The 24,907-nt window shown below is 37.6% G+C and overlaps 1 protein-coding gene across 18 annotated transcripts in view; it reads left to right on the top strand.

Annotated features, from left to right (window-relative positions):
* Positions 1-16,245, top strand: part of TCF4 (transcription factor 4) — a 357,326-nt gene extending 341,081 nt beyond the window's left edge. For 13 of the 18 annotated variants that reach the window (XM_032779777.2, XM_032779781.2, XM_032779778.2 and 10 more), the window contains 5 exons: positions 5,821-5,956; positions 7,282-7,444; positions 10,321-10,550; positions 11,942-12,082; positions 12,602-16,245. In XM_032779777.2, the coding sequence (XP_032635668.1) occupies positions 5,821-5,956; positions 7,282-7,444; positions 10,321-10,550; positions 11,942-12,078 (666 nt within the window). In that variant the 3' untranslated portion in view covers positions 12,079-12,082; positions 12,602-16,245. The remainder of the gene's footprint in view (positions 1-5,820; positions 5,957-7,281; positions 7,445-10,320; positions 10,551-11,941; positions 12,083-12,601) is intronic. The other 5 variants (XM_075066879.1, XM_032779775.2, XM_032779788.2 and 2 more) reach the window with 1 other exon arrangement.
* The last annotated feature ends 8,662 nt before the right edge of the window (positions 16,246-24,907 follow it).

Genomic DNA, 24,907 nt, shown 5'->3' with positions numbered 1-24,907 from the left:
GTTGAATTCAGTGAACTTGTTACACACCCTGGCCTTTGCCTGTGGGTCAATGAACTATAATTATATTTTTTAACTATTCAGAAAATTAAGAATGCATGCGTTTAATTGTTTCTCTTGGCAGATTTTGGAGGAGGATAGTGGGTTGGGGTTTTTGTTGTTTTTTTTTAAATCAAAGGTTGAAACATGATGAATGCACCAGAAGACTAAGTGACCTTCTTCCTTTAATCAAGTTCTAGTTTTAGAAAGTTAATGAAATCTCAACTTTTCAGTCATTTTCATGTTAGCATTAACAGAAAACAAAATGTGAATCTTTAAAAAAAAAACAACCATCAAATGCCACCACACGTACATATCTCTTTTGGTATAGTTAAATCTATATTCCAGTTCTGATAAACCAAAATCCTAATAGAAAAGATGCTTCTGTTCTAGATACCTCCATGTGCGTTCACATAATAGGTTCTTTTGAGTTTTTTTTTTTATTCTATCAAAGTATTTCCCCTTTTTTCAAACTACTTTTGCAATATACTTTTGAAAACCATAGCTTCTGCTATAATGGTAGGGTTTTGTAACACCCACAAAAATCTAAATAAAATTAAAAGGCATAAACCGAAAAGCTTGGTATTCATACTTGAAAATCTCTGTACTTTATATAAAAGGTCAAAGGAAATACTGTGAGAACCAGATCTACCATTATTTGAGCTCATAAAATTTAAAAAAAGAAATCCATGAAAGACAAACAAAAATATTGCGCAAGTATCTGTTTTTCCATCTGGGTTTTCTCTATACCCATCATCCTAATACTGGAACACCGATCAAAGAGTTTAACGCTAAAAAGTCCAGTAGCCTAATCCTGATCCCCAGTTACTCCCAGGGTTGGGACTGTGCTTCTACACGTGCACACGCACACACACAAAATATATTTGTTATTCATGAGTTTCTTAACCTCAGGGGCCAAAGTAACTCAAGATAAGGACTTCTCCTGATGTTTCCTTTTAGCTGAAAAATCTCAAGGAGAATAGAATTTTTTTTGTTATTATGACTCCCTAAAGGAAATAAACACAAAGAGTCACACGTAAATACTAGAGAACATACTTTGTTTGTTTGTTTTTCATCTGTTGAATATTCAAGTAGGGGTCTGTTTAAAGACAGGTCAATAAATGAAGTATTAATAGAACTTCAAACTGAGCTTGATTCTCTAAAGATAGTATTATTTATAGATCTTCAATCCTGGCCCCAGGGAATGAGTCATATCTTCACTGTCTTGGGGCAAACCTCTTGTTCATATCACAGACAAAAAGCTCATTGGTTGGGGATAACAGATGGATTGGCATCTGATGTTATTGTTGAAGGACTTACCCACTATTTGCAAGTGAGGTTCACAATTTGAGGATATTCCTGGAAGGAACCTTATTTGGTCCTTAAGTCCCAGATGGCTAAGGAGTACATTATTCCATCAGCACAAGGTAGGGTAACCATGATTTTCTTTCTTGCTTTCATTACTTTAGTTATCAACATCTTTATCATTGTTGCAATCCTGTCTAAATAGGGCAATCTTTGAAGGTCCTTCTATTTGTAGTTGCAGCTTGTACCTCATATGGTGGCTGCTCTGCTTAGTAGCGCTGGTCATGCCTGTGCACCAAAGACTGTTTTCTTTCTGTATTCAATTGAACTTTAACTGCACTCTTGAACTTTAAGGGATAGTTTAATAAGCCTCTGTCTGTTTTCCTGTGTTGTCTCATGACTGTAGAGATCAGCTGATGTGCTTTATCATACAGCTGATAGATATGAATGTCTGATATCTGATGGCAGAATGTTCTCAGGGGAGTACAGCTGACTGAAATTCACTTCCTTCGTTGGTTTGACAGACTCTCGGTTTGTCGACATGGATGTTTAGAGTGGTTGGGTTTTTTATACATAGTTACTATTGTTTAGCTAATTTTGATCTTACAATGTGTGTGTATATGTATGTGTACCTAGATACAATAGTAATTGGCACACTTCTATACATCAGTAAAATACATTGTCTATGGGTAAAAATTTTCTACAGCATCTAAATGACTTTGGAGCCTACATTTCATTGACTTTCAATGAAAGTGCCTAAGTTGCTTCTGAGAATGGGAATTAGGCTCTAAGTCATTTAAGTGCTTTTGAAAATTTGACTGTATATATTTAAGGGAGGGGGGGGACTATACAGTTCCGATTTACATGCTGGCACTCCCCCGCAAAACTGCCCACCAAGAAAGAAAAGTGTTCAGTTCCAGAACATCAGGTAGTAGACCAAAATGACATCTCTTTTCTCATATAAGCAATTATGACTGGCACATTTCAACAAAGGAAAGACTGAAGAGAGTTTTATTCATAACATTTTCTGAGCAGTTCCATCCTTCTGTCTTTCCATTTCCAATTTAAGGGATTCATCCTGGCTCTCAGGACATCGAATGCAAAGGACATCTTACATAAAAGTAAAGTTCAGTGTGGGGTCTCTGAATCAGTCTTTGCCCCCTCAAATCAAGGTGACTGGTTATGTACTTAGGACTGACGGATAAAAGTGCTTGTGCATTTTATGTCAGGAGGTATCTCAAAACACAATAAAGCCACGTTACTTTTGATTAAGTGCTCTGATTGGGTTAATGCGGCCATCGAAGTATTCAGCCACTGCTGCAGTGAATTTATGCTATTTATTTATCATCTACCTAGCAATAACCATAGGATGCTATGCTTTGTAAAGTCACCAAAGATAGAACCTGACCACAGGTTCCTACAGTCGAAATATATGTAGATGAGAGAAAGAGAGGGGTAACGTCAAAAGGCAGAAATAAAGCAGCGATGTTAAGCATAAGCTGGTGTTGTTCATGGTTCTTTGTAACTGTTTTTGATGAGATGACTAGGGTTTATAGAACTCATGGAAGGAAGCATGTTTTGAGGGGGGATTTGAAGAAGATGAGGTATTGTAGGCAAGGGAGAAGTCTGAGACATAAGGGAAAGTAGGGGAGTGTGAGAGTGACATAAAGTGGGCAGTTATATATGTTGTTTGGTTAGATTGAAATAACTAAATGTGGGAATAGAGAAAGATAAAATGATGAATAATTAATCCCCAAGTTATTCTGAAAGATGTGTCCAAAATAGACTGAAGAACTTTTGTAGTATATCTCTTGGTCCCTCCAGGAGTGCCAGGTGCAGTACAGTGTCCTGGCATTGAACAGACTTAAATGAGCTACAGATTTTCATAAATGAAATATCCAAAAAGATAGAACATGCAGATGATCACATAATTATATTTTATAGCAATGAACAGAGTGGAATAGAGTCAATATTCTTGAGTCAAACTCAGCCCTTCCAAAACTCTATTGCAGTTGATGGACCTAGCCAGGTAAGATATACGTTTTTTGTGTTTTGAAGGCCCCAAAGTCTGAAGCTTTCAATGCCCAGATGGACCTTTCTGACTGCCACTCATATCACAGAAAGTGAGATAACCCTTCCTGGGCAGAGTTGAGTACATTGGCGTAGTGGATCAACAGATGATAAAACCAGGTCTTTCCCTAATATATGGCTTATGGCCAGTTCACTGCAACAAGTGTTTGTTAATCTCAACAGACTTGCTAGATTTGTGGGCAGTAAAAGAGGAAATATAAAGAGACTTGCCCATTTATTTGTGAGAAATGTGATGATATTACTTCCAAATTTTCATGTGAAGCTGAAGAAGAGAAGAAATCTGCGGCTTTTCTTAGTAGTTTTTATTAGAACTGGTTAAAAAATGTCATTTTTTCACTAAAATAGCTGTCAACAATTTCATCCCTTTTTCTCTAAATTCAAGATTTCAATACAATAATCAAACTTGTAAATTTTGGATTTTTTCAGTCAGCTCTCCTTGTTTTATGATAAAACCATAGACTGTATCATTAGGGAATTCAGTCAAAATGAACCCTCAGAATCATGTGTGCTGGCTTTAGCCATCCTAGGTACAGTCTTAACGTCAACTACAATTTGGCCGAAAGGAGGGAGACATTTTGAATGGGATGACATGTCTGCCAAAGTATATTAACACCTTCAAGTAGCTCAAAAGAAGTCTGGTGGTTGTTTTCCAAGTGAAAGTGTCATCATTTAGAGTGAAACCAAATGGATTCCTACACTTGTCCTCCCAGCTTTACCACAGAAAATCCTCTACAGTTTACAGAACCTTAACTCTATCTATCTCCAGATAAAGTATGTTTAGCTACCATATTTTCCTTTCACAAATAAGAACTGCTCTTAAGGGCCTTTTTTTTTTTGTTGGAGTGCTCCTCACCAAATTTCTCTCCTGAATCTTTGAGATTCTTGAAACCTCTTGTATCTTATGTGCAACACTATTCCTATGGTGGTAGCATTTTAGATCTCTAGATTCATAAGCTACACCACCTTCGTTTTTCTTATAACCAAATATATGAGTAAATGTACTAATTTTCCAAAGTCTCCTCTTGAGATATCATGTTTTAAAAATTAAAGTGCTTAAAAAAGGAGAGTGTTTTTATATCTGTTATATTACACTGGCTTTCTGATTACCTGAATTTAATCTGAAAATAAAAGTTTTTCTTGAGTCCCCTTTGGAAATGTTCCCTTTTATGTTTCTTACTGTGGTCTTGCCTTGCTGGTATTATCTTATAAGTCTGATTAGAAACACTTTTTAGTACTCCAGGAGTACTGAACCATGGATAACACTTTTTGAGAATGAAGAGTCACCTAGAGTTCTCTACACAGTGTATAATCTGTGGAGACACATTTCATCCAATGGTAGGATCAGCACCTGAGAATGTCCAAAATGAAAACTGTTACATGTAGAAATGTTGGTTTATACCATTCAAGGTGCTGTTTGGCTTTAAGATATGTCTTAACTTAAGAAATGTAAGAGATTGCTCCCTGCAATTCCAGTGGTGTACTATAGAGGCTCTTTGAAATCAGAGTGCCTATCCACAGCTTCTGAGAATTCTGCTCTTGGAGTAAATAACTGTCCTTCCTTACCATCCATTGTATTTAATTCTATGACAATTTTAGCTTATTAAGTGCATCAATGAGCAGTGTACATGGAAAATAATGGATGTATTTCCATTGTGCCTGCACTGTCAGCTAAGATGATGGCATTACTGGTGTGTTTAATAAAATCTTTATTGGTATATTACCCAGAGTCATGGTGTTGGCAGGAATGTTGCCCCTTTGGATTTGGAACTCTATGGTTAATGAAATACAGTGAACATTAATTTGGAATGGGCTCCTAGCTTTGGAAAGCCAGGTGATGTTTTATTATATCTGTGCCGAATAGGGGCTGTGTCAGATACTGCTGTAGCTTCCGCTGTCAGAGGCTTAGCTGGCATTATGGAAAAAAAAATGGCAGGCTTGAGAATCTTATCCCCTGAAATGAAAGTTGAATGCCAAATTTAAATTCCTGCAGGATTTCCGATAGCAATGGGGGAATTGAGAAGCCCACAATTAAGCATATGGGCATTAAGATAATTGTCAGATCTATTGGCGGACATGATAGAAGACAGATGGGTACGAATCAGTGCGCTCCACTGCAGCACCCTGGGAGACAATTTGACGTTTTACCTGCCTGAGCTACTCTGCCATATTTGTCACTAAATGTGCTGCACAGCATCTTCTTGAGTGTTAAGTGGTTTTGCATATTATGTACATATACAGTACATCGGCGCCCTCTAGTGAAGAAGCTACAGGGAACATTATTTTTAGATGTCTGCCTTTCTCTTTAGTCTCTGTTCACTGTCTGAGGAACTTGTTACATCCATATTCACCTTCATATCACATTAAACTCTGTGACTCTTCTCTTTACAGGTTGGAGCTCATCGTGAAGATGGTGTCGGTCTGCGTGGCAGCCATTCGCTTGTGCCAAATCAGGTTCCAGTTCCACAGCTACCAGTTCAGTCTGCTACTTCCCCTGATTTAAATCCACCCCAAGATCCATACAGGGGTAAGTACACCAAAATACTATCAGGACACTGCCATGTGGCAGTCTTAAATGCTTGTATTTTTACATTAAAAAACTTTAGTTATACATGCTACCGTGATTGGAATTGAGTCTACTTGGAACTTGGATTCATAGTACTGATCACTCAAATACACAATGAGATCATAGTGCAGCTTGAGTGGGAGGAGAGAGTCAGGAGTAACATGATATATAGTTCTGATTAATCCAGACATCCTATCTGGTATGCTCTAGTAATCACAGTTACAAGCATCCAAGCAATTTAGCCCAGGACAGCAAGTTCTAGTACTAACATAATTCTAGCAGTAGAGAAATGTAGAAACTCTTTTAGGATGCAAAATCAAAAAGAGTAAACTTAAGACCCTGCGGTTCCATTACACACAGAATTCCAATTGACTTCAGTTAGATGCGAGGAAAAATACCAAAGTGATTTTAATTGTATCACAGTATTTGTTGTGCTTTGTGAATCCTGTAAGATTTATATGTATAGATGCAGTATTGTTTCAGAATACGTGTGAAACTAACTGAACCTCCTAGAGTACATCTAGGGTCTATCTTTATTCCTAGAGGCTGCTAATTTTACAATTAAAGTATGGAAGAAACAACTCAAAATTTCTTTTATGATGGCTTACAAGCTCTTACTCATTCTTCATGGCTAAGGTATTTTGATTATTTTATGGGAATGGCATATTAAGAATTTTTTTAAGAAGAAGAAACATTGTCTAGTGTTTAAACAAAGAACTGGGAGTTAGGAATTCTAGGTCTTATTACACAGCCAAGTCACTGGCTTAATGTGTGAAGTTGGTGAAGATCACAAACTCTGTGTGTGTCAGTTTCCCTTTCTATAAAATGGGAATGATACAGGTAATGAATCTGTAAAGCACCTTCAGATCCTTGAATGGAAGGTGCTGTAGAGGGGCAGTCTGTTATTACTATTTCTTGTTAAATCATTGCTCAAGGAAGAAGCTTAGTGCAATCGCTCATAGACACTTGGGTTCTTAATCAGAACATGAGGTGTGTGATTATGATTTTAATTGCAATTTAGTTGATGTTTGGTAGACAGTGAAATTATCATCTATTCCAGAAAGATTGCAAAGTGGAATTGAGCCTCAAAGCCAGTGCTGAAAAATGGTTTCAGCAGCTGCATTCTTGAAACTCCCTTCTGCACCAGTCAGTCCAAGTGAGTGGCTGTAAGAACAGACGGGAACACAGATCCAACAATAGGTGGCATTAATAAGGAACGTACATGCAAATGCATTCAAACCTTTGCTTAAACATTGGTAACAGAAAATCACTGTGTTTTCCCATAGGTATGCCAACTGGACTGCAAGGGCAAAGTGTATCTTCAGGCAGCTCTGAAATCAAATCTGACGACGAAGGAGACGAAAACCTTCAGGACACAAAATCTTCTGAGGACAAGAAACTAGATGATGACAAGAAGGATATCAAATCAATTACTAGGTCAAGATCTAGGTAACAGTATATAATAGTGTCGCTTCATTTAATTCCTTTACTGGATTTTGATGAAGTGAACAGAACAGGAAGAAACTCATGAGTTTTTTCCTGGCAGGTAAAACCACAGCCTAAGAGGAAACTGAAGGCATGTTCTGGTAGTACTAACAGTATCATTTCAGATACTTGTACTCCAGACTTCCTAAAATTCCTTTCAAATCATGAAATTGGACACTAAGCAAATTATCCCCAATATAAATTTTTTATAAGATTAAAATATGCTTAGCAGATTGCTTTTCATCCACACCTCTGCTTAAAAATTGGAATAAAATATTTATTTTCACTTTTTAATGTATGGTTCTCAGAACAGATCATATTTGCATGACAGTTTACCAGTGTCCAACATATTGTACTCTTGTCTCTTACATTTTTAAATAAATCCATTAGGCCAGATCCTGTTTTAATGTAAATCAGCATAGCTTCATAGCACTAATGGGAGCTATGCCTGTTTATGCCAGCCCTTTATCTTGATTTTAGGAGAAGCTGGGTGTTCATATCATATCCTGCTTCCAAGAATGGTTTGGTATCTTTATATAGACAAACATTTCTCCCCTGCAGGCATCAATGGCCATGAAATGCATGATTATACTTGGATTGCCACTGAGGCTAAATATGTTCTGCATGCTATATAAAATATTACAAAGTATTAGTGAAGGCATATCCTTGGATTTTATCATCTTGGACCTTATGTCCTGGTGAATGTTACTCACATGTATAGAAGCCCTAGGCACTAACCACCAGGATAAAGGAGAAGTTTCCTACTACAATAATATCTAGTGGCCAGTCAAGGCTGAGTTCTATGTTGGGACCTGGTGTATGGAGTCAAGCATTTGATGTTCACCTTATGGTCCTATATCAAAGCTAAGAATACTAGTAAAATTGAAATTCAGGTCCTCAGGTTTGGTTTGGTTTTTAAATAAAAAGGATAAATCCAAGTTTGAGGCTGTCGCTTCTCCTTCAAAACAACACTGTCTTGGATACTGTCTGAAAATGGGAAGCCTGTGAATAAGATCAATCATCTTTATTCCAAAAACACTAGTCTGGTAGCACAGAGCAAGCATTTTGCTCTTAAAAAAAAATACATTATTCTCAGGCACTCATTGATTTCTACAAATATTAATTACATACACATCTGTTACGATCAGAGTAAAAAGTATGACACTTGAGGTTTTCTTAAAATAAACGATGTGTTGTAAAAATCATATTTAAAAGAGGTACTTTCATGTCCATTTATGATATGGCAAGACAAAAGCACCTTTATGCTGCTGCAGGGTGATCTTCTCAGTTCTTGTTAATTTAACAAGTAGGCTGTCACTTATGCATATTAATGTGTGCTTTAAAGCTTTTGTAAACTGTTATTTTTGTGTTTAAGAACCTTGCAACTTTAAAAGGTTACTCTTGCTATTTAGTTATATTTCTAAATACATGTTGTGTTAGGGCTGTTAAACTTACCAATATATTTGCATAATCAAGTTAAAATATGTATTAGCCACTGAGTCACTGGAAAATATGTGTTCAGTTTAAAATCATTGTCATTATGTTTAGGATAGAAACAGGTTTTATTGCACAAAATGATGCAGAAATTAAAGTTAGGGCTCTATCCAGTTGTAAATTACACAGAAATTTCATGGGCCTTCCTGGCTATGTTGTCTCTGCATCCTGTTTGCCACTTGATACTGCTTGTATGCTTCCTAATCCATCTATTTGTGGCTTTCCAAGTCTGTGTTAACACAGGTGGCATCAGACTTTGCCAAGCCAAGTACAGTATTCCCCTTCACCTCACCCCCCCGTACACACACACACATATACACACACACCGTCTAAATGACAGGGGCTAGTCCTTCCAGAATGGCCCAGCAGATAACTAAACTGAAAAAATTCTAAAATGTCCCCCTTCTGTCTGAGGTTTGTTATTTCTGAGTTGCCCAGAGCTGAGAGCCCCATTTTATACCACATTATTGGATAGCAGCAGATAAAGTAGCCCACCCATCAATTATAGAAGAGTAAAGGGCCTTTATCTGACCCATGAACCCACTCACAATGGCACTGATAGGGAATGGGATAGGTAGCCATTGGCACCATTCCCAGAATTGTAGGGTAAAAGAGTTATAATCTGCATGCACGTCACTAATCACAGTCACATGATCCTGCTCTGCTCCTACCTTTTAGTCATGCAAGACAGTAAGCTGACACATTACATTAACTCCTCAGCTCCTTGGTAAGAACATTCTATTACTTTCCTTTTAGTCCTGCACAGAGGATCTCTTTTCCCTTACGTGACCCAAAGGGCTATATATAATTTCAGCTGCATAGACCCTGTAATGATTACTGTAATCCTTGCTTAAGAATACCAAATATAGAAGAATGACTGGAACTTGATTTGGTTTAAGACTGGTGTGTTCACTGTGAGTTCAAAGTGCAAAGTGAAATGTAAAGGAGTTGTAGTTAAAATATCAGTTGCATAGGTTCCCAGGATTTATCATGCATGCATATGTAACAATACTGGCTGTGGTGCTGCTTTGTAAAATATGTTATTGAAAAGTACTGTTTTCTCTTGTTGATATTAGCAGAGGCCATTGTATTCTGTTTTCTTTAGCTGGTAAAGGCTTCAGTACAAACCCAAGGAGCTCTACTCAGAGCAAACTTTATAGAGAGATTTAAATATGATTATCAGCAAGATAATATATATGGAGCGAAGGCTTATTGGCAAGTTAGAATTAGCCAGAAAATTGCTGCCTGTGCATTGCAGCAGTGGTTTAGGATGAAAGCGGTTTAAAAAGTCTGCTTTACTTTTTCCCCACACCATTAGAAAATACCGTGTTCCTTTTGTCTCTCAGCAATAACGATGATGAAGACCTTACACCAGAGCAGAAGGCAGAGCGAGAGAAGGAAAGGAGAATGGCCAACAATGCTCGTGAGCGCCTACGCGTGCGTGACATCAATGAGGCTTTCAAGGAATTGGGCCGGATGGTACAACTCCATCTGAAGAGTGACAAGCCCCAAACTAAACTCCTGATTCTACACCAGGCTGTGGCTGTCATCCTCAGCTTAGAACAACAAGTCAGAGGTCAGTGTCACAGTTCTGTCCTGCAACAGGTTATATATCCAGCAGCATTTAGCTCCACTGGTTCTCAAGAACCATTATAAGGTGTTGTAGGTACTGATGAAAACAGATTTTTATGCGCAAATCCATGTATAATAGCACAAGAAAAATTCTTTAGTTTGGTCATTATCTTCAGTTCTTAGAAAAACTCTTCTTTTGCTTTCCATTAGATTTAGAACTCTAGGTTTTGCAATACATAAAGTGTCTTGTCGGTAGCCTGCTTTTCGTCCGTCTCCCTTTTTGGCTGATCAATGTTGCAAGGCTGTGTGAGCATACATGAAATGAAACAATAGTAAATTAACCTGTCAGCACTGTCTGTGCCAAAGCTGTTGCAGCTAAACACTAATACATTCACAACAGGAAAATCTGATTCCCAGAACCAGGAGGCAAAAATAATTGAGAAATTATCAATTATTTTTAACATTGAAAAATACTTCCAAAACAAAATGTACAGTATTACAATATAATGTGCCGTGTGGAAAAATCTGATTTAAAAATGCTTCCTGTTACTAAAAGAAGACAAGGTGGTCACTCTGTAAATTGCCAACTTCCAGAAAATGTTACCACATCTTCTTCAATTCCTCTAGCTCTTCAGTCATGTTAAAACAAACCCTTTTGAGGTTAGCCAGGCCTGTCTAACATACAGTACCAGTCTGTAATACTTGGTGATACAGAGATTATTCTAAAAATGCACTCAAGCCCACAACACTCACGTCTGGCATCCAATCCAGGTGTTGTACCTTAAAGTTCCTGGGTTTCAAGGTTCCAGTTCAGCATATTATGGAGACAGGTCCTATCTGCATGATTCAGGTCGAGTCTGAGCTCACTAACTCACTGTTTGGGAGTGCATGGATCTGGGGTTCCAATTCAACATTGTGGTTCTAGACTTATTTTCCATTTTTGAAATTATCTTTTGGAAGTCTGACCTTAATGAGGAAGGCAGTTTAGTCTTTGACATGCATCGCTGATATTCCCAATATTCAAATTTTGAGTTACTTAGAAATATCCAAGATATAATATTAAGCTTGGCTAACCCCTTGGCCATTGCATAAACATGAAGGTATTTGCAAAATGTACGTACTAAGCTATGCTGCTTAAAAGCACCAAAGCCTCTATCACAAATGCCACCCTTTACATTTCTATACCTTGAAAGGAATATTCTAATGACAAAGACTTCATATTATAAAGAAAATTAGATGTTTACTTGTAAAACACGCTCTAAAGCTTTTAAAGTATACTGGAAATCTATCAAAAGTAACTAATAAATTAATTGTGTCAGATGCAAATTCAGTGAACAAATCGTTTTGGTATAAATCTGAACATATTTGAAATGACCTTTTGCTTCAATTCAACAGAAAGGAATCTGAACCCTAAAGCAGCATGTCTGAAAAGAAGGGAAGAAGAGAAAGTGTCTTCAGATCCCCCTCCACTTTCCTTGGCAGGACCCCATCCTGGGATGGGAGATGCATCCAATCATATGGGACAGATGTAAAAAGGCAAGTTCATTTTCAGCAGTGACCAAAGCACAATACATACACAAGTAATTCTGCAAAAGACACCGAATACAGAGTCATTCTGTAGACTCTGGACCAGATTGGGAGATGAGGGTTCAAAAAAGGAGATAAATTCATGGAGAATAGGTCCATCAATGGCTATTAGCCAGGATGGACAAGGACAGTGTCCCTAGCCTCTGTTTGCCAGAAGCTGGGAATGGACAACAGGGGATGCCTCACTTGATGATTACCTGCTCTGTTCTTTCCCTCCGGGAGACCTGGCATTGGCCATTGTCAGAAGACTGGGTGCTGGGCTAGATGGACCTTTGGTCTGACTCAATATGGCCATTCTTATGGTTGCATATGTGCAACTAGGAATAAAATTAGGGCCATCCTTATAAAATTTACTTAAATTTAATCATCTTGCACCAAATAATTTGCATCAAATAATTTATTGAAAGAACAGAAAGTTGTGTGTATTCAACAGTACTTGACTGATCTATTTTTTCACTTCCTTCATAGGTCCAAGTTGCCACATTTCTTCATTTAAACAAGAGACCACTTCCTTAACAGCTGTATTATCTTAATCCCACATAAACACTTCTCCTTAACCCCTTTTTTGTAATATAAGACAAGTCTGAGTAGTTAAGAATCACAGACGCAAGAGATATCAGCATTCCCGATTATTAAACAAAAGCAAAAAGTGCAACTTGAGGGACGACTCTCTTTAACATATCATTCAGAATGTTTAAAGCAGTATGTTACGAGCTGTAAATGCACAGCCTAGAGACTGAATGGCAATCTTCTCCACACTGTGGGACAATGCATTTGTGCCTAAACTTCTTTTGGAAAAAAAAATATAATTAATTTGTAAGTCTGAAAAAAAAATATTTAATTTAAAATTGTAAACTTGCAATAATGAAAAAGTGTACTTCTGAAGAAAAAAATGAACGTTTCTGTTGGTGTGCTAGACAGCTAGTGTTTATACTTACTGGATAGTAAAAGGGAAGCTTTGCTGCCCAGATATTTACAAAACCAGCAAACGTCCTAATGAAAACTGAAGTGATGACATTAGCCATTCCTTAGGGTAGGAGGAACAGATGGATCTTATAGACCTATGACAAATATATATATATAAATATATATATAAATATATATTAAAAATTTAGTGAATATGGTAAGCTTTTGTTCATTTGTTTCAGACTTTTTTGCTCCTGTAAAAAAATAGTACTGATTAACTTTTTTAAAAAGAAGATTTTACTGTAAATAACGATTTTTTGGTCTTATTTCTGTCCCGCTCCCCTGTTTTTGTTATTGTAACCTGTAGTGCCAACTCTGTCTCTGGAGGGGTAGTGCAGGCTGAAATGCTGACCCTGACATTGCTTCTCATTCATAAGTAGGTAGAGAGTTGTTTCTCCAGTCTTTTAGGAACACAGGACTTTAAAGTCTCATCATGTGTAGATATTACAGGCTGCATTACTGAGACGTGGCAAAATGAGTTTGTCTGAATCATAATGTTGCTCTTGTTGACCCTATTCTGGGATTTTCAGAGGTACAAGGTTAGAATGCTACAATGTTACCACTGTGCCTTCCAATGTTTATATCATCAGAAACATTACATAATCAAAGTGGCTGTGATTTAACAAATCAATTAAAGTGTTACCTATGTGTGTAGCCTAAATAGTGTGCAGTGAGGCGTTTCTGAATACATGGTCAGATTTTTTGGGGGGTGGGGCAAAACCATCAATTGGGAAAATTGCAAGCAGTGTGACCGATTTGATTGACTTCCTTTTTTCATTCTTTTCTTGTTTTCAAGTGGATTACTTAAATGTAGACCACTTGCTGCCTCCTCCTTCATTTGCAAAATGCCAATATTCAGTCATCATGCAACATTATAACAAGCCTTATGAGTCCTAAAGCATTAAGTTGCACTTTCTTGAGGAGGGGGTAAGTGGGTGGTACAGTATTTCTCTGGCCAGTATGAATGAAGTTTTTACTTAACATATTTAATAGTAATGTAGATCAAACTATGGCACAGCAACTCATCAGACAACTAGCTTTGAAGTCTGGGCACAACTGAACCAACTTCCATAGTGGATCTTATAATGATTGACTTTGGTGTACAGTACAATTAACAGATAGTGCTCCTAGTTAAGTATTTGTCAGCATCCTTTTGTCTCTAATTCTAGTTTCTATTTTTACAGCCACACAAACCTGGCATGTATTTTAAATAAAATCTCCCTGTTCAAGTAGATTTTCCACCTATCAGCACTGAGTAAATGCCATAAATCCATCAAAACGGTCTAAATGTTCCATCTGTTCTCCTGTTTTGCCAGTTATATAGTAATGAAAAATACATTTGTAAATTTTATGCAACAAATGGCAAGCGTATCATTATTTTGAAATCGTGTATGTAAAAGTTATATTTTTACATGTAGACTCTTGTTATTATGTGTTTTAATACATTGTATCAGTTTTTTGTTTAAAAACAATCTTGTGTGGTTGAAAAAAGTCTCATTTAAATGAAATAGTGAGATACAAGAATCTGAATTTTATGTTTGTTTCTGAAAACGTAAAGAACAAATATGATAGTTAACATGTGATCACCTACATACCCATAAACATTTTGATTAGCTGCGTGCGTGTTGAAACCTGTAAATATGTTTAGTAGTGGGAAAATTTAAAATGCTTTGATTTGTTGATAAGTTTCTCAAATGTGGAGGTGGATTACGCCATTAGGTATACACAATAGAGCAGCAGGGACAAGGTTTAATTCAGAATTACAAATGAATATTATTTTTAAAATGCTGGACTTTTAACAGGCCTGGTTTATATGAAAATGGGTGTGACAAAGATTAATCTCACTCATTGTTAATGATAACTATGCTTTTGAGTGCTGGAATAAATTGCCTAGGGAGGTTGTGGAATCTCCATCTCTGGAGATATTTAGGAGTAGGTTAGATAAATGTCTATCAGGGATGATCTAGACAGTATTTGGTCCTGCCATGAGGCAGGGGACTGGACTCAATGACCTCACGAGGTCCCTTCCAGTCCTAGAATCTATGAATCTATCCTTAAGGTTTCTCTTTATCAGTATCATATGCATTGATACTGTCTATGGTATGAAGAGTGAAACAACAATGAACAAACCATATTTTTTTGCAGGCAGATTATAACCCAGCAGATCATATTCACTTTTATCTATACATTTACACATCAGGTTTAGGGAACGAAAATAGCCCTTTGACTATTGGAGAATTTTAAGAGTGTGGTTTCTGATAACTATTATCAGAAAATGCATTATAAAACCAAATTGATGTTAACTCTTAAAAAATCTGAACAAAAATAAAAGTTTGCCTTTATTGACATTTTTAATAAAACTTGGATTGGGGTTTTGTTTTGTATTTTTTGTCTTTACATTTGTCTCTCACTCAAATTGAGTAGACATTTCAGTTTTTAGCCATCGGTTTTGGTGAACTGTATCACTCAATAAGGTGTTGATTTTATAGCAAACTTCCCGTTTAGGAATAAAATAGCCTTTGAAAGGTAAACCCTCATCCACACTAGGTTTAACTGTGCAGATGCCTCGATACCACTCAGATTCTGGATAGTCTGAGATTAAAAAGAAAAAAAATGAACAAGCAAGTGTGTAGCATTTGATTTTTTTTTTCTTTTCATTATTTCCCATCCCAAGGGAGGAATTAGTGTCCCACGCTGGATTTGTCACAAGTATTTAGCTGATGACACTAAGATTGTAGAAGGCTGTGTATTATATGGTAATAAACCTGGCTTAGAAACACTGACTAAAATAGCAGCTTTTTAATAAATGATCCACCTCCACATTCAAGTAATTTATGACTATGCTGAATAGGGAATGTGTTCATCTAGAACTTTTTAACCATTTGTCTTCTGTGTAGCTGCAAAGAACACTAACGTTTATACAACTGTCAGTCCTACCAGTGATGCAACTTGTACTGATTCAGTCTTCCGATTTTTGGGGGGGTGGGAGAGGATGGGGAGTCAGGGAGAGGAAAGTTTCATCTTTGTATCCACCAGGCAGAATCTGATCTGTGTCAAGAAGTGAACTTTACAGTATATTGCCAGGAATGAAGAGATTTTGGCGGAAACAAGCACAAAAAAATAAAAATTAGTCCACTGGTTGACTGGGGGGGTGGGGGGGGGATGGGAGGGAATATGATTAATTCCAACACATGGGGCACCATGGCCTTTTGGGGCCTATCTTTTTGTTTTGTTTATGTTTTGTTTGTTTTTTAAAGACATGTTCTTTCTTATGGGACTTGAAGTTGATTCATATTTGTGCAGTGCTGGTTTGACCATACTCATTTCAAGTATTATAGACTTATGTAATGGTGAAAATATATGAACTGTGGCCTTTTTCATTCTTGTTACTTGTGATGCAATTAAGTGAAGATAAGAAAAAAAAAAAACAGCAGAGATTTACCATGTATCAGTGCCTGGCTTTTTGTTATAAAGCTTCGTTTGTCTAGTGCTCTTTTTGCTATAAAATAGACTGTAGTACACCCTAGTAGGAAAAAAAAACCCTAAATTTAAAAATAAAAATATATTTGGCTTATTTTTCACAGGAGAAATCCTTTTATACCATGAATATTATGGAAAAAAATTGTCAGATTCTGAATATTTCTTCTTTGTAGATTTTTGGAATCATTCTGAGTAAAAGTTTGTTACTTTATTTTACTATTTAAAAGATGTTATTTTACCATGTGTTACTGAGATGAAACTGTATGGTAGCTTTTTTTTTTTTAGTTGTAGGTCGCAACAGGGGGAATTTTGCGACTGTTCACATAGCTACAGCAGTAAAAACAAAACAACAAAAAAATGGGAAAAAATGAAAAAAGGGAAAAAGATTTTTAAAAAAAGATAAACAGTTACACCTTGTTTTCAATGTGTGGCTGAGTGCCTCGATTTTTTCATGTTTTTGGTGTATTTCTTATTTGTAGAAGTGTCCAAACAGGTTGTGTGCTGGAGTTCCTTCAAGAACATAAAAAAGCAAAACAAAAAAAAAACAAAAAAAAATACACAGCTTGGTGTAGGCCATTACCTGTTTCTCATCTGTAGTTATTCGATGCCGTCATGTACATGACCGTTCTGTAGCAATAAATGTGCCATTTTTATAAACTGTTTCTGACACTTTTGTTTCATTTCATTTTGCATTATCCATACCCATAGGTGCTGCAGGAAGTGGTATTGGTGATCACTAGATGGCATTATTCCCTCTGAGTAAACCAATGGCGTTATGCTGCCACTGTAGTGTTGGAGGTATTATGTTTCAGATGAGATGTAAAACGAGTCTGGACCACCTGATTATTAAAGCTCCCATAGAATTTTGTTTTGGTAAAAGTAAAAGGTGTTCACTTTCACTCAGGTGTCTTTGCCAAATTCCATCTTGGATCATTTCAATTTGCTTACTTAGAGTCCCCGGTTATTGTAATAGAAAACAGTGTTCTTTATTTGTGACCTAAATTGTTGTGACGCTACACTGTAAACTAATTTCAGTATTTCAACCCATATATGGCTGCACTTCTGTGTAATTTTAAATCTGTTGGTAAGATTTGTAAAGCACTTCCAGGTCCTCTTGGATGAAAGTGCTCTATAAATGTAAGATCATTTTCACTCTCATTATCATATAGCTCTGATCCTATTCTGTAAGTAAAACATCTGTATTTCATCTTAAAACTATTTCAGCCATTGAAAGAATATTAAGCAGGTTACACCAAGGAAGAGGTGTCATAAAAATTGTACTGGGACACATGGAAACCAAAACCAAAGCAAAATTCCTAAAGCAGTATCCCACTGGAAAAATACATTGAATCTGTAGAATTTGAAGCTATGCATTTGAAGAAATATAAACTCTACTAGTACTTTGATATGCTGCAGATTGCCATGTCCAGTCAGTTTTCACCTTACAAGAACAGTATTTCAGCTGTTTGGCAGAACTTTCTCTGCCACATTTTGGCATTTAGAGCTGAGTTAAGACCTGAGATGAATGATCATTAGAAGTTGAATATTGTAAACCATAATCACTATTTCATTGTATTAACATTTTTACAAAAATAACTTCTGGTTGGCCCTGTTGCATCTTATCAATCCAGATGTGTACCACAGGTTTCCAGTTTGTACATACTACTTGCATCACCTATTATAAAAGGAAAAGTTGTACAGATTAAAATGATTGTTGCATAAAGCACTGTAAGTGATATTTTTGTGGAATGGATATTGATCGTCTTTTGGAGCAGCTAGAGATTCTGGTTGTACACAGCATTTGTATAATATGCAAGATATACATGAAATTCCATTGCAGTTTGGCATGTAGGATTTATTTATCCTATGCAATCGGTAAATTTGGGATCTTTTTCAACTATCATTCTCTGTAGTATTGCTAGTGTGGTGTAACAATTGGCAATATTTTCACCTCAAGGAAAATGTTACAAACCCAGTTCATTAATGGCCCTCTATAACTAAATGTGGGGACTTTGGTTTGAGTGTTCATTTTTAAAATGTCATGGAAATTCCAAAGAATTTAGATAGCACCTTTAATCTTACATACATTTTGGAGTGACATGTTGTTATTGTATGTTTAAAAACCAACATAATAGAACCACAACTATTTAGTCCTTTTTTTAATTTCACAACACTAAATAAGCCAAAGTAAGTGCTCAGGTATTTGTCATTAATTTCAGTATATCCATAGTAATGAGTGTTCATAATTGTGTTAATTAAATTTGAACACTAGCCCTTTAAGTAGAAAGCTTTCTCCTTTACAGACCTTAAAATGATTATAAGTACCTTCCAGAGGTCAGTCTAGACTGTATAACTCCATTAGGTCTTTTGAAATCAGAGATAGAGGGAAGGAGAGAGCAGAACCACCACTGCAATACTGCACATATCTCTTATAAACATACAGCCTGATTTGCAAAGGTGCTGCTCCCAATTGGTTTTCAGTTAAACTTGTGAATGCTCAGCACTTCTGAGGATCAGGAGCAGCCTCACTCTTTTTCTTCACTCTTCAGGTGATCTGAAGAAGAACTCTGTAACTCGAAAACTTGACTCTTTCACCAACAGAAGTTGGTCCAGTAAAAGCTATTACCGCAAACAGCTGGTCACTCTAAAGATAAATATGTTTGATATAAGGATGCTGTTGTGTGTGAGAAGGTTATTCTGGGAAAGCTAAGTCAGGGAGATGAAGTCTGCATTGCATTTCTGCATGTGTCAAGGGTGGTAGTCAATCTTATTTCATCCAGTGATGAGTTTCAGGCTTGGTCTGTTTCCGGTGGATACAAATCTTCTCCAGATGGGCTATAATTTCACTTGCCATGGGGAGTGTGAAATCATCATTGCAGAAAGAGGTGATTTCATAGTTAACTAGGGGTTATGCAATGCAGATATTTCAAAATTAGTAGTTACCTTTAACTGGACTCTGTTCAGTGAGGAGGCTGTATGGTGAGTGACAAGTGGAGGTCACATATTCTCTGTAATCTGTGTTGGTGAACAGACAATCTACTGCTTTCTGGGACAGATGTACCTTGGGGGCATTGGGCTTCATTCCTAGGTATAAGAAATCACAGGAGATGACTTTTATTCACTAACAATACTTGGTTCTAATGTAACACTTTTTTCCATAAAAATCAAATTGCACTACCAGGAGAGAAATATCTTCATCCTCATTTTATATATGAGGAAACAGAAACACAGTGAGTGAAGTGACTTACCAAACCCAGGTCTACTGATTCCCAACCAGGTACTAGCCTCACTAGGCCACACTGCCTCCCACTATTAGATGCCTTAGTACATTTGTAGGAGCTTTACTAGGTTTTCGACGGCATCCAGATTTAAACATTTTGGCAATCGGCAGTAACTAAAGCCCTTTTTGTGAAGAGGGCTCTCAGTAGTAGACCTTTTTTATTATGCCTTGTCATGACTCCTTTTTAATGAAAACTAGAGATTTAAAGTTCCTTTTAAATAGAAGGAAAGAGTTAAAGGGATAAAGAGTATTTTTGGATCCTCTTTCTATGTATAAATATTGTATGAACTAAGAAATCCCCTGCATTCTGTAGGATGACAATTCTAGGGAGGTTGGCATGATATTATTATGCTTAAAGAAGATTGAAGAAGCACTTATATTGTGCGGTAATTCCAGATAGCCAATAGATACATGCAATAACTCAAGTATCTTTAAGACTGTACATTTGTAAAGAGAGAATAAGCAGCATAAAGAAAACTTAATGCGTCTTCAAGGGCTGAAAATCAGACAAGGAAGCTAATGCTATTTAGATGAATTAGACCAGTGGTTCTCAAACTTTCTTTTTCACGGACCACTTGAAAATTGCTGAGGATCTCAATGGACCACTTAGTGATCTTTCCAAATGTTGTTTGTACCGTTAGCTAACTATTGTAAAGCGCTTTGGATAAAAGCGCTATATTAAAAAGAAGTAATAATGTTTTTTTGTTCCACAAATAAAAGCACACAACTCATATTTTAATATCAGTAGTCTTACCTTTCTAATACAATGAATGTGCCCTCTCTCCCTCGCCGTGGCAGCCCCCGCGCTGGGGCTGGGAAGGAGAGAGCTCTTTCCCGCACCGCAGCAGCCACAGATCTGAGGCTGAGAAGGAGGGCTGTATCTTCCTGCAGCCAGTCCTGGAGCTGGGGAAAGTTGCCTCTTTCTCTGGCCACCGCAGCCCTGCACATCCCAAACTCCCTCCCTCTCTTCTCACCCCACTGCCCACCTACCGCCGATTCCCCCAAAGGCCACCGCCTCACCTTACATTATGCGTCTTCTCCAGGGTCCAGGCACCTAATTAGTGGAACCATGCCTACGTGGCTCTTCTAATTAGGTGGGTGGCCGTTCATTCTTTCATGTGCAGTCACCCAGGCGCGCATCGTAGAGGGAACTATCCACGGACCACCTGAATGGAGCTCATGGACCACTGGTGGTCTGCGGACCACGTTTGAGAACCTCTGAATTATGGCATATGGAAGAGACCTTCACATGCAGCAAGTGGTCATTAGGTGACCCAAGATGACCCCACAGTCAATCCTCAACTGAACTGTTCTTTGTGAACTTCCTTCAATGATCTTTCCAGAAATTAGAGTGATGAACTGCATACACACACACACACACAAGATGGGAGGGGGGGGATAAAAATAACCAAGTTTGCTATATAATTTTTCTTTATTGTAATAACAATTGGGGATCAACAACCTTTTCTGACAGCAATACAGAGTAAGCTGCTGCAGGCCTGAGTCTGTTGCTCCACATCTTTGCATCTTTGCAAAGTAGGTGTAAAGTGCAACCATTCTGATTTGGTAGCATTTTACATCCATTTTGCATTAATGAGATGACTACACCGGGCAGGAAGCAATAGAGAATTGGTCCTTAGATATACTGCCAGTGCTTTGGAAAGGCTCTGGCTTTAATGAAGATCCAAAATCTGTTTACAGAGGTCAGAAAAACTATAAACTTTTAGACTAAGGTTTGTGCACACAGATACACCCAGAAAAATTAATCCGAATTAACTAAAGGTGTGAATTCAAAGTGGACGGATTAAACTGCATTAAATTCATGAGTGAATCCTGTTATTCAGAATTAAAGTGGCTTTAGTTTGGTTTAGTTTAATTCACACTGGAAGTGAAAAAAGATAAACTGAATTAAGGCCACTTTAGTTTTGAATGATGGAATCTCACAGGATTTAATGCAGTTTAACTAATCCTCTTCAAATTCACACTTTTTAATTCAGATTAATTTTCCTGGATGTCTCAGTGTAGACAAGCCCTTAGTTCCTTATAACAAGGACCTTTATTTCTTTAGTAATTACATTTTAGGATATGGAATGCAGTTGACCTGAACATTAGATGCTCTTGCTGTCAGTGCATTAAAAGAACCATTGATTGAATAGCATGAACTCTCCTTGAATTGGAAGCATAAATCACCAAGGTACAGAGCTGGAATCCCTAGCACAGCATGAATGTATTTAAAACCAACCTCCCTATATTTTAGGTCAGCTCAAGTTGGTTAATGTACAATACCTGTTTCCAAGAGACTAGGGCCCTACTTCTCCACTGCCATTCATCTGTGCAAAAGGATTCAGCTGTGGTGGCATTTTACATCCACTTTGTACTCAGTGTGCATACATGTAAATGAGTCCTCATGGCACAGGTCGGTGAAGTACCAGGGTCGTTAGAGACAGCAGTCCTGGGACAGAGAGAGGAAAGCAGCTTTTTTTAATGTTTCAGCTGATTAATTCTACTCAGTAAGACATTTATTTGTCCACCACTGAGAGTATTTTGTTGAGATGAAAGATGCTGCACCATTCAGTTCCCGCTCAGTGGGGTGTGTGTGTAGGGGGGGAGATAAGGACCTCTGATAACTGCTGTGTCCTATGTTTGATTTAGGCAGTTCAAAAACTACCAGTGAAAATTGATCTTCATTATTTCTCCCTCGGGGCAAGAAAAGAGTATTCTGTTTCAGATACTCCAGTCTCTGAAAAAGTGACTATAACCTCCTTCATCTTAGGATAGGTACACAGACAATCCCTCTGAGCCTCCAATACAGCTGGCTATTCTGTAGTGAACAAAGTTCAGAGATTTTACGGACATTATTGCTGCCTACATCAGGAATATAAAAATGAGTTGAGTCATTGATTAAGTATAGGGAGGATCCATCCTTGATGAGAAAACAATAAGCCTCCTACACCACTGGGCAATTGCTCTGGAAAACAACCATCCTGGAACCTCGTTAATAGGTGTAAGTGTAATTATAGCAGCCTCAGAGGTTTTATTTTATGATTCCAAGATCCAGCTCATGCTGCTAATATATACCATGAAGATTTCCCTCTCAGGGTGGGGCATTATTTATAAAAAATAGAATTCAAGACTGCAGACTCTGCTTCCTAATACAGACATTTCTCTATTAATTTCTGGGAGCTAAGAAACATTCAGAGTCTTCCTGAATTCTAAGCATGTTCCCGCAGGTCAGTGAATGCTAGTTAGACTATGAAGTTGAGTGACAGCTTGTTACTCCAAAAACCAAGTCACCCAAGGGCTCAGCTCCCTCTGCCAAGCAGGGTATGAGACGTGGCCATTTTACATTATTTAGTATAACTTTGACCTTACTGAATCACAGACCCTTTAAGGAAAGCTAATCACAGACCCTTTTAGGCAAGCTGAATCACAGACCCTTTAAGGGATATGAATGTTACTTCCACCATCAGTAGCTGAGTGGATGGCAAGCTAATCACAGAACCTGGTACTAAACAGAAACTAGTGGGCAACATAGTGCAAGCATGGGAAACTCTGTCCCTCAACTGTTTTACCTTAACTCGGACTGTGAAAGTCATTAGATTCCGGTGGAGTAAGTTAATTCCAAAATTTAGGGAGCAAGGAAGGGCGGAACAAAGGCTGTGGCTCCCATCTTGAGGCCATACAGACGATCTCACTCCTCCTGTGTCCGCACCTGTAAGTCTACCCTTCACTCTGCAGCAGAAAGATAAATAAGATTCTGCAATGGCAAAGTAAGGCCTGGTCTACACTGGGGGGGAAGTAGGGGGGAATCGATCTAAGTTATGCAACTTCAGCTGCATGAATAATGTAGCTGAAGTCAACGTACTTAGATCTACTTACCACAGTGACTTCACTGCAGTAAGTTGTTGGCTGATGCTCTCCCATTGACTCCGCCTGTACCTCTCGCCCTGGTGGAATTCCGGAGTCGACAGGAGAGCGTTCGGTGGTTGATTTATCGCGTCTAGATCGCTGCCTGTCGATCCAGCGGGTAATGTAGACAAGCCCTAAGTGTTGGCTGGTCACCCATAAATGCTTCTGAAGCCTGTGGAAGTGAGGGCATGCAAAGCGTAGCAGTTCAGGCCCAATGTTTTATGCCTATAAACATATTTCTTGAAGCTAAATTATAGACAGCATGCACAGCATTACCTAGGTTGTTTAAGTGGTAAGACTCACTTTCTGTTGCTTATACCTTTCTCAGTGTTTTCCTTTTTCAGCTGTAATTTAGAAAACATGCTTGCAGGTAGTGGATTTTTTTTTTCTTTAAGTTTGATTGAGAAAACAGCTCAACCATTTTCAAGCATGGAAGGAGTGGGAAAAATACAATGTTTCTGCTAAGAAGAAGAAAGTGACTTTAAAAACAAAAGCTCTAGCATCTCAGAGGAAAGTGTTTGAAACTTGAAATTTGGCAGGGACCTAGACCCAAGATATTTCTTTCAATAATCTTGTGAAAAATCAAATTTGATTTGGTCATGTTAGAAAGGTTTAAAAATTAGCTATATTCAAAGTCACTGGATTATATTAACTGACAAAATTAACACTAGCCAATTGAGAGGATGTATGCATATGCATGTAAGAAAGTAGGGTTCTCAAAGAAATTTACCTCTTTCCATGTAATTAGTCAGGATACTTTCAGAAAGAGGTTGGCCTTTGAGGATTTGGCCCCTGCACTTCCACATGATAAAAAAAGGTGTATATGAAATGAGAGCAATAATGCTGCCTCTTGGCTGCACTTATTGTAAATACAGCTTGGTTTGCTGTTGTCTAGGAAATAGCTGAACATACAAGAATTTTTTTTTTGTTCATTTGGCTTTTTATGAGTAGAAAATTTCCATTAATAAACACCTGCATTAATAGAATGTTAAGGTTGCAAAGCTGAAGCACTCAAAGGTCAGAAAATAACACAAGTTAAGGCTGAAAACCTCTCATCTACAGAAATGAACATGGAATTGGAAGCCTTGAAATCCTCTTTTCCAACTCTGCTCCTGAAAGTAAATTGCTGTTTGGCTGAA

The sequence above is a fragment of the Chelonoidis abingdonii genome, chromosome 6 (assembly GCF_003597395.2).
Source record: "Chelonoidis abingdonii isolate Lonesome George chromosome 6, CheloAbing_2.0, whole genome shotgun sequence".
Taxonomy (NCBI): Eukaryota; Metazoa; Chordata; order Testudines; family Testudinidae; genus Chelonoidis; species Chelonoidis abingdonii.
Note: the sequence above shows the minus strand (reverse complement) of the source record. Positions and strands in the feature narration are given on the sequence as shown.